General features: G+C 35.8%; 1 protein-coding gene across 1 annotated transcript; it reads left to right on the top strand.

Moving 5' to 3' along the window:
* The first annotated feature begins 712 nt into the window (after positions 1-712).
* Positions 713-14,825, top strand: LOC121740548. The gene is made up of 4 exons (XM_042133286.1): positions 713-2,540; positions 3,210-4,212; positions 13,148-13,845; positions 14,775-14,825. The coding sequence occupies exons 1-4, from the start codon at positions 987-989 to the stop codon at positions 14,823-14,825; spliced, it is 3,306 nt and encodes a 1,101-aa protein (XP_041989220.1). The 5' UTR covers positions 713-986.
* The last annotated feature ends 1,608 nt before the right edge of the window (positions 14,826-16,433 follow it).

Raw genomic sequence — 16,433 nt, 5'->3', positions numbered from 1 at the left:
AGTTTAACGCGAGCCGCCATTTTGTGGAGATCCAGGTGACACCGAATTAAGGAGCGTGAGCAATTTTATTTTACTTTCTTTTGCATATTAAAGCTATTATAAAAATAATTTCACACTTAAGGCGAAGTCTAAGCAAAAATATTAATATTATTTAAGGCGAAGTTTCTGGTTTTGGTATTCATTTTTCGATTTCTATTGAAATGCCTAACGATACCGACAAAAGTGAATTAAAGGCATTACTTGCCAAGCGTTCTTCTTTAAAAGGGCGTATTACTAAATTTAAAAACTATATTGATTTAATTGACAAAAAAGAAGACTTATCTACTGTTGAAGTTACGGAACTTTCAATAAAATTAGAAAAATTTAGTTTGTTATCAAATCAATATGAGCAAGTGCAAGATTCAATAGATGTATTAAATTCAGATAATTTAGCATTTGAAATAAATGAGCGGGATGCTATTGAGCAAGATTGTGCGACATGTATGGCAATGGCACAAACTATTTTAGCGAAGTTTAGCAGTAAAAAGGACGAGCATAACACTTCCTTGTCTCAGTGTCATCGCGATCATTTTGAAACTGAATTTAAACTGCCTCAATTACAAATTAATAAATTCGATGGTGCTTATTTTCGATGGCTAGAGTTTCGAGACACATTCTTGTCCGTTATACACAATAACGATCGCATAAAGCCAATTCATAAATTTCATTACTTGATATCTTATTTAGCGGGCGATGCTGCACGAGTTATATCAAATTTGGAGGTTTCCGAGGCTAACTATAAAGATGCGTGGCGTTTACTTTGCGAGAGGTACGACAATAAACGACAGCTTTTAAATCATCATTTGAATGCTCTCTTCAAGATTGAACCGTTGAGTCGCGAGTCCGAACGATCTTTGCGCTTTCTTGTGGACCATGTTACAAAAAATTTACGTGCATTGTCTAGTCTCGGGCAATCTACCCAATATTGGGACATTTTAATAATTCACATGGTCTCTTCGAAACTAGACACGTGCACTTTAGTTAAGTGGGAGGAAATGCGTAACTCTTTGGATGAGGTACCTACGCTAGAACAATTTAATAAATTTTTAACCGATCGAGCTGATATACTTGAAACGTTAAATCGTAACAAATTAGACAAGATGAAGGCATCAAGTGGCTTCTCTCGGCCCACAGGCTCTAATGTTAACAATGAAAGAGTACATACGAAATCATTTTCTTTCTTACAAGGTGACAACAAAATTAACAATTTCAAATCTTGTATTATTTGTAAGGGTGAGCATAAAATATATGAGTGTGAAATATTTAAGGCTAAAAGCTACGAAAATAAAATTAGTGACATTCGTAAATTCAAACTTTGCATGAACTGTTTAAGGGAGGGTCATCAGCCTCACAACTGCAAATTAGGTCCATGTCGTGTATGCAAAAGAAAGCATAACACGTTACTACATCAAACAAAGACTGATTTTAGTTCTTTAAATTCTACTGACACAATTGTCAATTTTTCTACACAACCAACAAATCAAATATTACTTTCTACTGCCATAATTGAAGTGCAAAATCCAAAAACTAAGGAGGCAATTAAAGCCCGTGCGTTGCTTGATTGCGGAAGTCAATCATCGTTCATAAGCAAAAGGCTTAAAGATTTCTTGCAATTAGAGTCAAGTTCTATAAATAAAATTAGTGTTATAGGTATTGGCAACAACTTGTCTGACTACATAACAGAAAGTTGCATTGCTCAACTCAATTCCATTCACGAAAATTACAAAATATCTTTAGATTGTTTTGTGCTCAAAGAGCTAACAGGAGCTATCCCTGCTACTACAATCAATTTACACAATGTCGAATTTCCAAAAGACGTTACACTTGCCGATCCAAATTTTAACATTCCCTCGTCCATCGATATACTTATAGGTGCAGACTTATTTTGGGATGTTCTCGGTAATGATGTGAAATCTATAAATTCAAGACACAACATTAAACTAAGAAATTCTAAGTTTGGTTGGTTAATCACAGGTTCTATATCAAACAATTTATCTACTACTAAGAAAATTCAATGTCATAATTCAATTTTAGCTAACAATTTACAAAACGAAAATATCAATGATTTATTACAAAAATTTTGGACTATCGAAGAAGTTCCTAATAAATCGAAGCTTACAAAAGTCGAAAGAGACTGTGAGCAACATTTCATAAAAAATACAATTCGCTTACCTAGTGGAAGATTTTCAGTTCAACTTCCTTTGATTGATACACCTGATTGTTTAGGTAATTCTTATAATATGGCGCTGCAAAGATTTCTAAATTTAGAAAAACGTTTTAGGAAGTATCCACAATTAAAAACACAGTATTCCAATTTTATCAATGAGTATTATGAACTAGGGCATTTGGAAGAGCTACCAAATACAGCCTTTCTAAAACAATCTCATTTTCTCTGTCATCACGCAGTATTTAAAGAAAATAGTGAGTCTACTAAAATTAGAGTAGTTTTTGATGGTTCAGCTCCAACTACTTCAGGGTTTTCGCTTAATGATATCCAAATGGTTGGACCTAATATTCAAGACTCTTTATTTGCTATCCTCATTAGGGCTCGACAATACAAATTTCTACTAACAGCTGATATAGAGAAGCACTATCGACAAATTCATGTGCATCAGGAACATCAAAACTTGCAGTTAATTTTATGGAGAGAAAACGAAAGTGATACAATCAAAATCTTACGCTTAAAAACAGTTACATATGGTCTTGCAAGTTCTAGTTTTTTGGCCACTCGTTGTCTCTGGCAATTGGGACATGATTGTACTGATAAATTAATAGGTAAAATTATCAAACAAGATTTTTACGTTGATGACGTCATAACTGGCGCAGATAGTGAAAATGAACTTATACACATTCAAAATGCATTATCAGCCACTTTAAAAGGGGCATGTTTTAATCTTCGCAAGTACAAATCTAATTGCGAATCGATTTTAAAAACAGATGTAGTTAACTCATCAACTGAATTTAGTGTTAGTTCATCAACCAGTGCTTTAGGTATTAAATGGAATCCTGAAGATGATAATTTGCGAATTTCATTTGAGGTTCCACCAAAGGAACAACCAATTACTAAGCGGCTAATTTTATCATTTACGTTTAAAATATTCGATCCTTTAGGCTTGATCAGTCCATGTGTTATTTTAGCAAAAATATTATTACAATCTCTGTGGCAAAAGGGTCTAGATTGGGATGAACCTGTTCCCAAGGATATAGAAAGGTCATGGGAAGAATTTAGTAATAGTTTACCACATCTTCTAAATGTAAGTGTACCTCGTAGAGTACTGTGCGAAAACTACAATTATGTTGAATTACATTCATTTAGTGACGCATCATTGCGGGCTTTTGGAGCTTGTATCTACCTTAGATCTATAAATAATGCAGGTATAATTAATGTTCAATTGTTGTGTTCTAAGTCGAAAGTTTCTCCTATTAAGCCGACAACGATACCCCGCTTAGAACTATGCGCAGCACTTTTAGCAGCAAAGTTATCGAAGGCGGTGGTGGCATCTCTTAGATGTACAGTCGCTCGTCAAGTACACTGGTGCGATTCTACTGTTGTCCTTGGATGGCTTCGTGCTGATTGTCATAAATTAAAAACATTCGTAGCAAATAGGGTTATCGAAATTTCAGAGCTTTCAGATATTTCATCATGGCAATATGTACCTACTTCATTGAATTCAGGGGATCTAGTGTCAAGAGGTGTCGCACCTAAGGATATAATTTCGAAAAAAACCTGGTGGAATGGCCCACTGTTCTTATCTAAACCAGAATCAGAGTGGTGTATTCCTTCGCCAGATGTCCCAAATGAAGTTAATTTGCCTGAGATTAAATTAATTTCTTCTGCAGGTGTAGTAAACGAAGCTACGGAAGTAAGCATAATTGAAATTGAAAAATATTCTAAATTTTCAAGGGTTCACAGAGTTTTAGGATATGTTAAACGATTTATTTTTAATTTAAGAAACAAAACTAATAAACGTCTAGGAGTTTTAAGTTTGGATGAGTTAAACGACGCTTTCCATAGTCTATGTATGATTTCTCAAAAGGAATCTTTTCCTAAAGAATATAAATTATTAGAAATGGGTAAATCTATTAGTAACAAGTCAAGCATCTTGTCTTTAACACCTTTTTTCGACAATAATTTAAGGCTAATACGAGTTGGTGGAAGACTGAATAATTCAGGTTATGATTTTAATAAAAAACATCCAATTCTTCTTCACTCCAATCATCACCTCACTAAACTTATTTTTGAACGCGATCACATTCGTCATATGCATGCTGGACCGCAATTATTACTATCATTAATTCGTGAATCTATTTGGCCAATCAATGGTCGATGTCTCGCACGAAACACAGTGCATAGATGCATAACATGCAGACGTCATCAAGGAAGGCCTCTAAATCCTATAATGGGCAACTTACCTGTACAAAGAGTTATGCCAGATTTTCCCTTTAAAACTGTAGGCATTGATTTTGCAGGTCCATTCTATATACTTAATAAGAGGGGGCGCGGAGCGCGAACAATCAAGGCATACTTGTGTTTATTTATATGCTTTCGTTTTAAATGTTTGCATTTAGAAGCTGTCAGCGACCTATCTAAAGATGGTTTTTTACAGGCGCTTCGCAGATTTATATCTAGGCGTGGAAAACCTTCTGAAATATTCTGTGATAACGGAAAGAATTTCGTCGCGGCAGCCAAAGAAATAGGTAACTTCATAAAGGCAAACAAAAATGCTATTTCAGACTTTGCAACAGACGAGCATATAAAATTTATTTTTTCCCCGGCGCACGCTCCTCATTTCGGAGGCCTCTGGGAGGCCGGAGTTAAATCAGCCAAATTTCACATTCGTCGCGTTATGGGTAACACCCATCTTACTTTCGAAGAATTAGGTACTTTATTTACGCAAGTCGAGGCAATATTAAATAGTAGACCTTTATGTCCTTTATCATCCAATCCTAACGATTACCGTTCCCTAACCCCGGGACACTTTTTGATAGGTCGGTCATTGCTATCGCTACCATCTCCGTCACTCAACGACAAGAGCACCAATCATCTTCAACGCTATGCAAGACTGGAACAAATACGACAACATTTTTGGCAGCGTTGGCAGAAGGAATACGTGTCGGAGCTACAACAGCGATGCAAATGGAAAACTAATTGCTCAACATTACAAGAAGGAGATCTAGTTCTACTAATGGAGGATAATTTACCTCCACTATCCTGGAAACTGGCAAGAGTGTTACGTCTATTTCCCGGATCAGACGCCGTATCGCGAGTTGCAGAGCTGCGGACATCTACGGGCGCCACCTACCGAAGACCATTGGCCAAACTCTGCCCTCTTCTATCCGGGGCCGAGCTATGAAGTTGAAAGCGGTGCTTTCCACGGAGGGGAGGATGTTCGAGCGCCTACGACTACTAAATAGCAACACGATAAATTTACAACCACCGGCACGCTAACATTTCTTACTACCGACCAATTGATATTTCAAATACCTTCCACATTATTAATATTTTATGAATTTGCTTTGTCATTTCGTCATTCACTTTTCTATTCTTCTTGTTCGCACATACAAGTAACAATAAACTAATTTTTGTCAAGTCTATCTTTAATTATTATCAACCAACCAAACTACAACTCAAAACAGTTACCTTGTACGATTTTTATTAATCTTTCTCATCCACCATCTTCATCGAGCTTTCCTTGTTGTTATTTCTTCGTATTTTAAATCAATAGCTGACACAAGTTCGGTGTCCGCCATGCTTGGATGTTAGTAGCACACTGACGCCTTCACAAGCGTGTAAACGACTTCCTAACGCCAAGCAAGATTTATGGACGCTTGTGACTTGAAGACGTTTGCCAAGGGTTGGCAGGAAACGTACCAAATAATAAGTGGGATGCATTTAAGGCCTTTGCTACACACGAAGACGATTCATGTTTTCTAATCACGCTTTTACACGTTTTACGTTAATAAAATGTAGGTATAACACTATTAAAAGGCCCTGAAAATAAAGACCGCAGAAGCGGTTACAAGCTTACCTAACACATCTATGCATCTTAGCATGTTTAATTTATATTTTAGAGAAAAAATCAAATCATACAGTAAGACAGTCAGCACTGGCAACTTACTCAGACATTTAAAAGACGATCACAACATTAGAGAAGATTTTGCTGATAAAAAAAATAACAGATTTTTTACACCACGGCCACGGCTTCGAACATCTGGATTTACTGCAAGCACAAGCAACAGCCCTGCCCCACAAAAAAAGATAAATGGCTTCTAGCTCGCGATTTAGCCTTGTGGTTCTGTAAATCGTTGTTGCCATTTGACTCTGTTTGTGATGAAGGAATCATAGATTTCTTTCAGGTACCTACCATACTCTTCTTACTTACTATGTAGCTTATAATTAACCTTTAATAATGATTACTTCATTATTTACATGAATATTTTATGAAAGTACTTAACTAATACTTAGTTTTTTACTTTTGTACAAATATAATATTATAGTATCAAAAAATTACATGCCTTCAGCCGACACAGTTGGTCAAACAGCCTTGTCCAATGTTTACGAAATTAGAGGCCTAGTTTTGACTGCGAAGCGATCGCGATTATATTATTTTTTAATGTTTGATTTTTTAATAACACACACTTAACAAGAAAATAAAAATTTAATTTATCCTATTACAGAAATTTTATTCCAACATTTACACACATAATCATTTGCAAAAAAATTATGCCGGCGATGTAATAAGTAATAATAATAATATGCTACTCAAATTAACTGAACAACTTTTTTATTACGATATTGTTAGATTTAGACTTCCTTTAGTGAAATTTGTTGCAAAATTAGTCTCACCAATACTACTACAAATTGTACTAGTTTTCAATACATACTTTGTCATTACGAGTAACTGTTTGTACTAGTTTTTAATACATGCTTTGTCATTAACTGTAAGAAAAATAGTTGTTGAATTGTATAATAGTTTTGGGGTATTTTAAGCCTAGCGATGTTAGTGAGATTCATTCCATTCCAAAACGTGGGAGAGCCTTGCTTCGGCACGAATGGGCCGGCTCGACTGGAGAAATACCACGTTCTCACAGAAAACCAGCATGAAATAGCGCTAGCGCTGTGTTTCGCCGAGTGAGTGAGTTTACCGGAGGCCCAATCCCCTACCCTATTCCCTTCCCTACCTTCCCCTATTCCGTTCCCTTCCCTACCCTCCCCTATTACCCTATTCCCTCTTAAAAGGCCGGCAACGCACTTGCAGCTCTTCTGATGCTGCGAGTGTCCATGGGCGACGGAAGTTGCTTTCCATCAGGTGACCCGTTTGCTCGTTTGCCCCCTTATTTCATAAAAAAAAAAGCTATCGAAGAGAACTTGTAACAAAACTGGTATATCTGTGTCTAATCTACTGCATTACTGAAGTCGTTTTTCTTATCAATACCATGGAAACAAGATAGACACATGTCGGAAGCCTATACAAGCTTAATCTGACACGCTCGAGCTTGTCCCGAAATCCCCTCTTCCCCTCTATCAACTATATAGAGCTATATATCTACTATATAGAGCCGTGAAGATAATAATGGATGGATGGATGGATGTATTACTATAATGAATAATCCATCGAGTCACAAGAGATCCAAACATATTGACATTAAGTATCACTTCTCCCGAGAACAGTGTGAGAAAAAGACAATAACTTTGAAATATATTTCAACAGATAATCAGATCGCGGATGCTGACCAAGCCGCTGCCAGGTTCAGCGACCTGCGGGATACGAACGTGGAAGAATATTATTTTATAATGTTTTAATAAATACTTAGTAGTAATTAATTATTTAATGATCTGGTGAGGTTTTTCTGGGGTTTCCCTCATCTTTGCATCGAATGTTGAATTATTTTGTATGTTCCTAAAATTAGCAGGTCGATATCTGACAGTACGAATATCGACGTACAGGACATTAAAATAACATTCATATCAGCGCGCCTTGTACAGTGGCGCGGTTACGACGCTCGCCGCGTCCTTGATAGGGCGAAATAGGAGAAAATTGTACATTTTATTTTATTTTTTCAATGACCGAATCATTTATTAAAAAACTATTCGGTTATTTTGTTAGAACTATAAAATAGCTATCCTTTTTGTAAAAAAAAAAGTATCATTGTCATTGAAAATTACGAGATGTTCGAATTTGAAGTGTATTTTCATGGTGATATTCAAGATTTTTTTACAGAATTACCATGCCATTTTTCAATATTCTGTTCGGTTATTTTGTTACTTTGTTCCTTTTTAAGTCTACATCAATTTTTGTGTAAGAGAATTCCACATAATTTCTTCAGACTGGAAGCTTAAAAATGAGAACTTAAAAAATTAAATTCGAACTGGGCTCGCACGGAAGGTACGTCAATTAGGTATTACTCCATAGTAGGCTATTCTTAGGTTAAGTAAGTACCTGTTTAATTTTTGTGACAAATTAAACAGTGTTTTTTTCTAATAGATAGCTATTAAATCAAAGTTATATCCAACATGCGAAGCTTATTTCAACAGTCGCCTTTTCTTTACAATCAATAAGAAAGTGTTATTTTAATTGAAGGATTATACACCTGATGAAATAATAATAGACAATGCTGATAGAAATAATTTGAATGCTTTTGTAAGTACAAAGTACTAATTTACCAAACTTCTTAAGAAATGAAAATGAAAAAGTTGTTGGCTATCTGATTTACTGAACTCATATTTTATTTTTAGGTGAGTCATGCATTAGAGAGTGAAATATTACATTACGAAATCAGGAAATGTCTCCGGAAACTGTACCAGTAGCCTATAATACTGTAAGTTATTGTGTTTCAGTCAACCTTGTAACTTACCCTATGTTTTTACATAAAATGTTTAAAAACCCTCAAAAGTGCTCCAATCTCTTTCAGGAGAATGCTGATAGTGTGCAAGTAAATGTGTCAGAAGACATTCCATTATGTCGTGGAAGTCGTCACTCGTCAACCGCCATCTGTTACATCAAGTGAGTATAGTTTTTTTTAGCAGCTACTTGGCTCAGGGGCGACCCAACCAAACAAGAGTAACTCTAAACCGAGCATAAATTATAATACCGACATAATGTTAAGAGGACTTCACGCACAAACCAGTCAGCTCGTCTACCTGAGAAATAAGACTCATATTTTAGGAAAGATTTTAATTGCTTATCATGGTTGTGCCAGCTTATTATTTATGATAAAAAAGGTGTTGTCAACTTGATCGCAATGCATTTCAAGATCCAAAAAAAATGGTTAAGTATGCCCTTTTGCGTTTTTGGTATTTCACGGGTTTGGTCATAAATGAATAGAAAATTTTAAATGCGCTTGGCGAAAAAAGTATTTACCTATTGGTATTGACTTTCAGATTCCATGTTGAAGAAACGAGTACGGAAACTCATGAGTGTAATGCGAAATATACGAAATGCGGTCGATGGTAATATATAAAAAATCATCAATTTTTCCTCATGTCAGTCCCTTATTAATTACTGCATCCTGGCTTGGGGTGGGTGTTCTTCAGCAACTCTTATTCCGCTCGAGCGAGCGCAAATAGGCGTATTAAAGGTAGCGTTGGAGAAACCTAAGAAGTACAGCACGAACAAACTTTATGAGGAGACAAGGGTTTTAAGTGTTAGAAAACTATATTATGCTAGGGTCATTGAATCAGTACACAAATCCACTACAAAATCCATAAATACTTATAAACAAATGTTAAGCAGACGACTTTTCAGAATACCCAGTACTCCCGTTAGCACATCCTTTGCCTATAGATTCGGAACATTCTTATATCCCTTCATTTACAATAAACTAATAAATTTATTTGATTTAAAGCAGTATTCAGTACGAAAGGCTTAAAATCTAAATCCATAATAATAATAGCTCCCACACCGGTTTCGGTGACGGTGGCCGGTTTCATTGAAACCAGGCCAGCTACGCAGGAGTAATTTTATAGTGCCCAAGTATGTGCGCAGTACACAAGAGCACTCTCTATTCCTTTACTCTCATAACCCAGTGGGACGGACGACCGACACGACTGGCGAGAGATCGGGCGCAGGACCGACTTTTTACATGCCCATCCGACGCATGGATCATCTTACTTGTCAGACAATCAGGTGATCAGCCTGCATTGTCCTAACCAAACTTGGAAATAACATGTTTCCAACGCGGGAATCGAACCCACGACCTCCGAGTCAAGAGCCGCGCTCTATACCACTAGACCACGGAGGCGTCGAATCTAAATCCATACTAACCTAGTCATACATGGAATCAGAAAAATTTAATTAAAGTGTACAAATAACTCATAACTCATAAGACATACTCTGTGTGTAGAGTATTGGTAGAGTATGTCTCACACACACACACACACACAATTACACACGCACTTTCATACACAACTACACACTTCATTATTGTTATTAATAATATTTTAGAATTGAACCCAAAAATTTTGCATTTTTGTTGTTGTATTAAGATTTTTTGTATTATTATTTTTACTAATTCCCAGAATAATTATGTTAATTTCGTTTGTGTTTTTTGTTGTTAGCCGCACTCTTTTTATTGTAATTCGGTAAGAATTCCCCCATAGCACAGGCTGCGCCTAGATTGGGGGACTGCTACTTTTAAAAAAACCATTGTGTAACGAGGGCAACACATGGCGTGCCCTCTCACTCGCACATTCCGGGAATTTTGGAAAGCCCAAGCGTGCCCCAACAGCACAAAGGCGACGCGTCCGAGACGCACCCGCCAGATTCCCGCGCGCTTCCGGCTCGACTAGTTCGTAGTTCTTTTATTTTGTTAATAGTAAAATCCGTACTTAATTAAGATTTAAGAGTGATTATTTTTATATGTGTTGAATACAATAAAAGGTGTAATATAGACTTTTTATTAATAATTTATCACACCCCCGGTCAACGCATTAAAATTGTAAATAAATAAATAAACGTTTATTCGACGGAAATTTAAACAAAAATTAATTTATGACAATAAAGATTTGTATTTCTATTTTGCGTTTTTGGCCACATGTGTCGAAAGGGTAGTATGTGTTAGAATTCATAAATCTTGATATCAAAATAATAACAACTAGCGCCATCTATGTGTTGTATGTATAAATATCGAGTTGTATTTTCTATGATGATTGATGTCTCATGTCATTGCCAAAGGTTATTGCTTCCTGTCAATAAAGTAGTTGTGCAGAAACCACTACGCGTGTTTTATAAGTATGTAGGGGAGAGGGGGGCAGTTTAGAACAGAGGCAGTTTTGAATTCTTTGTTTTATGAACGAATCCTTTACCATTCCCAAGCTCTGAAACCATTTTAATACTGGTAACACCGTCCTAAACGTCTGTCAGTTCCCAACTAACGTCAATGTCAATGTCATTTTGAAAATCATTCGCCGGTTTGTTTACGAAGGCCATAGTAAATAAATATTTTTTTATTTGTAATCAAATTAATTACAAGGTAAGTATTATTTTCAAGTTATTATTATTTTATTGTGTTGTTTAAAGTATATGCCGAGTATTACAAATGAAAATTAATTTGAACTTAAGTAAGTTTTTCGTCCCGAGATGTTTATTTAAGCAAGATGGTGTTGGGGCAGATTTGAACAAAATTGTTGGGGCACTTTTGAATAAAATGTTCAAAAGTGCCCCTATTGGTACCTAACCAAGTTAATACGAATCCATCATAAGATTTTTAATTTTTTATTGGTTTCTTGTTTCAGTCATCATGGTAAGAAATTACAAAAAGAAAAAAGAAAATTCTGTAAATGAAGACGATGCGGAAAGAGCTGTATTGTGTGTTGTCAACAATGGTATGAAGCTGAGAACTGCTGCTGCTATATATAACATAAAACCAACTACCTTATACTATAGAGTTAAAAATTTTAAAGAGAATATTACTCCCAAATCTAAAGAATATAGTAGCAAACACACAGTTTGTCAAGTTTTTACAAATGATGAGGAATATATGCTCGAAAAGTATTTCTTAAGAATGTCTAAAATGAACTACGGCCTGACCTACGTGCAAGGGAGAGAATTGGCATACCAATATGCTAATGCATTACACAAGTGTCCTGAGAAGTGGATATGCAATAAGATGGCGGGTATTGAATGGATGAAAGGGTTCATGAAGAGGCATCCTATTTTATCATTACGAAAACCCGAAAATACAAGCCTTTCTAGATCTACTAGTTTTAACAGACATAACGTTATGATGTTTTATAATAACTATGAAAAAGTATTACAACGAGGAAATTTTACTCCAGCTCGCATTTATAACTTGGATGAAACTAACATAATGACGGTTGTACAAGCGCCTAATGTAATAGCTAAAACAGGACAAAAACAAGTAGGACAAGGAGTTTCAGCCGAACGAGGCCAACTTATCACTATGTGTGCCATTGTTAATGCTGTGGGAAATACCATTCCCCCAGTATTTATTTTTCCAAGGGCCCGATTCCATGACTCGATGCTTAATGGAGCTCCTGTAGGAAGCGTTGGATTTGCTAACAGTCCGTCTAGTGGTTGGATGACAGGGCCTTTATTTCTCAAAGTTCTTCAACATATACAAGAAACCGTTAGATGCACGAAAGATGACCAAATACTAATATTACTTGACAATCACGAGAGCCACTGCACAATAGACGCTATAAATTTTTCGAGAGATAATGGCATGGTATTATTAACATTTCCTCCTCACTGCACTCATAAATTGCAGCCACTTGACGTTGCAGTAAACAGTCCTTTTAAAGCAAAGCTTGCAGTCGCTCAAAATGATTGGTTGCTTAATCATCCGGGTAGAACCATCACTATTCACGATCTGGCGAGTATTGTTACTCCTGCATATAATGCTTCACACACTATCAATAACATCACATCGGGATTTTCTGCGGCAGGGATATATCCATTTTCGAGAAACAAATTCACAGATGATGACTTTGAATGTTCAGAAGTGACTAATAGGCCAGTTCCTGCGCAACAAGCACCTTTGATTGTTGCATCAGAAAATGTAGCGATTGATCAAACTGATGAGATGTCACTTCAGGTTAGTGCTCCTGTGCCTCATAGCGATAACAATGATGCCCCTTATACTGCAGATCTTGATGTGGATCAACCTGTAATAACAGTCGCTCAGGCCATTGAAGTATCTCAAATTGTTGTTCCTGCACCATCCGCAATCGACAGTGACGCCACTGATGCCGAAGATATAGAAGTTGATCAACCTGTAATTACACCCACCAAGGCTATTGATATAGGTCCGGTTGTTGCTAATTTTGAGAATATGAGTCAACTCACAATCACAAACCCTACATCTCAACCTCCCCGTGAACTTAACCATAAAGTAGATGAACTTGCAACAACCACTGAGACAACAGATAAAGCTCCAATAGGGTTAATAACTCCTGAAGCAATAAGACCTTATCCAAAAGCGGCTCCTCGTACTGGAAGAAAAGGAAGAAAGAAAGGTTCCTCACGTATTTTAACTGACACTCCAGAAAAACTCGCAATAGAAGCAGCATATCTAGACCGTCTTAAACGCAAACCTTCAATTGTTCCTTTATCAAAACGAGGTAAATCTATGGCTAAAAATACTTCTACAAAATCCAAGAGGAAGAAAACTTCGCGAGGTGATCAATCAAACTCAGAATCAGATGGAAACATATCTTTGCATGATGATTCTGATATGGAGGCAAGTGACAGTCTAAGTAGTTCTGAGTTTGATGCTCAAGTTGCCGAGGGAGAATCATTTCAATATTTGAGATATGAGGATTTAAATGAAAATGATTATGTGTTGGTAAAATGTCACTCTATCAAAAATGATGCACAAATGTATTTTGTGGCTATTATTAAAAGAAAAGACGAAAGGATGTTTTTAGTTTCTTTTATGAAAAAGAAGTTTGGTTATAAATTTTTGTTCCCTGACAAAGAAGATCAATCATTTATTCCTATTACGGATATTGTGAAGAAACTTCCAAAACCATGTCCTACTGCCGGAACTTCACGAACAGCTGCCCTTTTAACCTTCAAATTTAACTTTAGTAAATTTAGGCTAGGATAAGATTTATCTTCCAATGTTTTAATTTGTTTCTTTTTAATTTTTATGTTTTTTCTTACTGGACTTTAAGGCTATTTTGATTGTTTATTTTATAATTTAAAGCTTTTAAAGTACGTTCCTAAGACTCATAAGTCATATTTTTAAGATAGGTATCACAAAGGTACATATTTTATAAGATTGTTTTGCAATATTCATATTGATCTCTTTTATGACTTGTAAGTTAGTTAAATCTTGATCAAGACTGCCCCAGACTGTATAGAGTTTTATACAATTTATTTAAGTAATAACTAGTGTAGGTATATATGGCTATGTTCAATGATAATATAAGATGCAAATAACATAAATATAGTGTTGATTAAGTTCTAAGTGACGTGGTTTTTATTTTATCCTGGTTTTTCAATACTGCCCCTAGGGGTTTCAAATGTGCCCCGCAGATGGGGCGGATTTGAACAAAATATGGTTTTTAAAAAATGGAAATTACGTTAGTTTGATGGATCAAAATAAATAAATATCTTTTTTATTATTTAGTATAAACCCCATAATTATTTATAAAATATAATACATCTTGATTTATAACACCATATGAGAAATATAATTTAATAACTAAAAAGTGTTCAAAGGTGCCCCCCTCTCCCCTACCTATTTAACACAATTTAAAATGTTTCCAGCCCCTAGACGCCCTCAATGCCGTAGAAAACTCGAATCGCAAAATAGTGTAGCTGTCCTCACCTCCGGCACAAAGGAGGACGCAACTCGTTGGTGTCGCTAATAAGTTCCTCCAGTTGGAAACTCGATGCGTAAATTTGGAAGAGAAATTAGTGTCAATCATGCATAAGTCAATCATGGAACATTTCATGCAGTACCAACGCGATGTAATAGATGCTGTTGGGAAATTAGGTTCATTGGCAGATGCCATAAGTAGAACAAACACTTCTTAGTTACTTTAAGTAGGTAGATTATAATAGGTAAGTCATAGTAATATTGTGTTAAGATAGGTCCATGCCTTCGTTGTCTCAAGTGAGGACTCTAAAACTGCGGCGACCTGTGACATGGAGTATTTACCAATTATAACTATTCAATCATTGGAGGAAAAAATGATCCGAGAGTAATGAGCTCTCTTCATTATATATCCGGATCAGGGCTCGGAAACCGGTTGCAGAACAAAACCGGTTTCGGTTATTGACCCCAAACCGAAAACGATTTCGGTTAAAGGTTGCACTTTACCGGTAAAAACCGGTAAACGCAGAATATCGGTTTTTCTTTGATTTCGGTTTTAGTATTGAAAATTAACCGGTAATTTGCCGCGCGCGACGTTGGCACCCCGTGCGCAAGCAAAAAGAAAGATTTTGCAATTTGCATCAAGGTATACCATGGTTGAGAAGGTGCTGACGGAACTGATTCCTTATAGATACAAGTTTGGAGGTTTCAGCGTTGTTTTAAGAACGGAAAGTATATGTTAATGTGCAAATTATATTCATCAGAATTCAGTAACAGTAATGGACATTGAAATGACTATGTAGTATCATAGTGTGCTGTAGGATGAATATTATGATTTATGCTTGTTATCGGCAACCATCTCGTTTCAGACAATTTTGATTTGAATACCAAATGATTTTACAGATTTTAATAGGTAATTAGTATTCTATTACGTATTTAACAACTATCAGTTAAAAAATGTAGTGTTTATTTTTTATTTTACTCGACTTAAAAAGTGTATTTGTTTTATAGTCTAAGTCAGCGGCAGGCAACAGGCGGACCGCGGTCCGTGTGCGGACCGCGAAAGGTCGAATTTCGGACCGCGAAATATTGTAAATATTAATTTAAAAATTTTAAAAACTTATGGTGTATTCCGAACACTTTAAAGAATTTGCTCCCGTTGGAAATTTAACTTAAAGTTAATTTTTCAACAAATTAGACAAATGTTAACCAACGAAATTTTTTTGAACTTCCATCCTCATTGTACATAAAAAAAAATGTTTAAATAATTTTCGTAAACATTTTTCACTTCATGGAGCCCTTACTCCTTCTACATTATCCTACTTCCTAATAATATTATAAAGGCGAAAGTTTGTTTGGATGTATGGATGTTTGTTACTCTTTCACGCAAAAACTACAGAACAGATTTTAATGAAACTTTACAATAATACAGCTTATACATCAGAATAACACATAGGCTACAATTTTAAGCGACTTTTAAAATGGGGGAGGTGTTATGTTCGTTTTTTTATGTTCAACGATTACTCCACCGTTTGTTAACGAATTTTCAAATTTTTTCTTTTGGTATTAAGGGTATCATATCAATTTGGTATTATATTCACAAAAGTGGT

Source organism: Aricia agestis, chromosome 3 (genome assembly GCF_905147365.1).
Source record: "Aricia agestis chromosome 3, ilAriAges1.1, whole genome shotgun sequence".
Taxonomy (NCBI): Eukaryota; Metazoa; Arthropoda; class Insecta; order Lepidoptera; family Lycaenidae; genus Aricia; species Aricia agestis.
Note: the sequence above shows the minus strand (reverse complement) of the source record. Positions and strands in the feature narration are given on the sequence as shown.

Coding starts and splice junctions, on each gene's coding strand:
- LOC121740548 (XM_042133286.1), top strand. CDS start 987: ATGGTCTCTTCGAAACTAGACACGTGCACTTTAGTTAAGTGGGAGGAA. Junction 2,541..3,209: donor CGCTTAATGATATCCAAATG/GTTGGACCTAAT, acceptor CTGTGGCAAAAG/GGTCTAGATTGGGATGAACC. Junction 13,846..14,774: donor ATGAAAATGATTATGTGTTG/GTAAAATGTCAC, acceptor AAATGTTTCCAG/CCCCTAGACGCCCTCAATGC.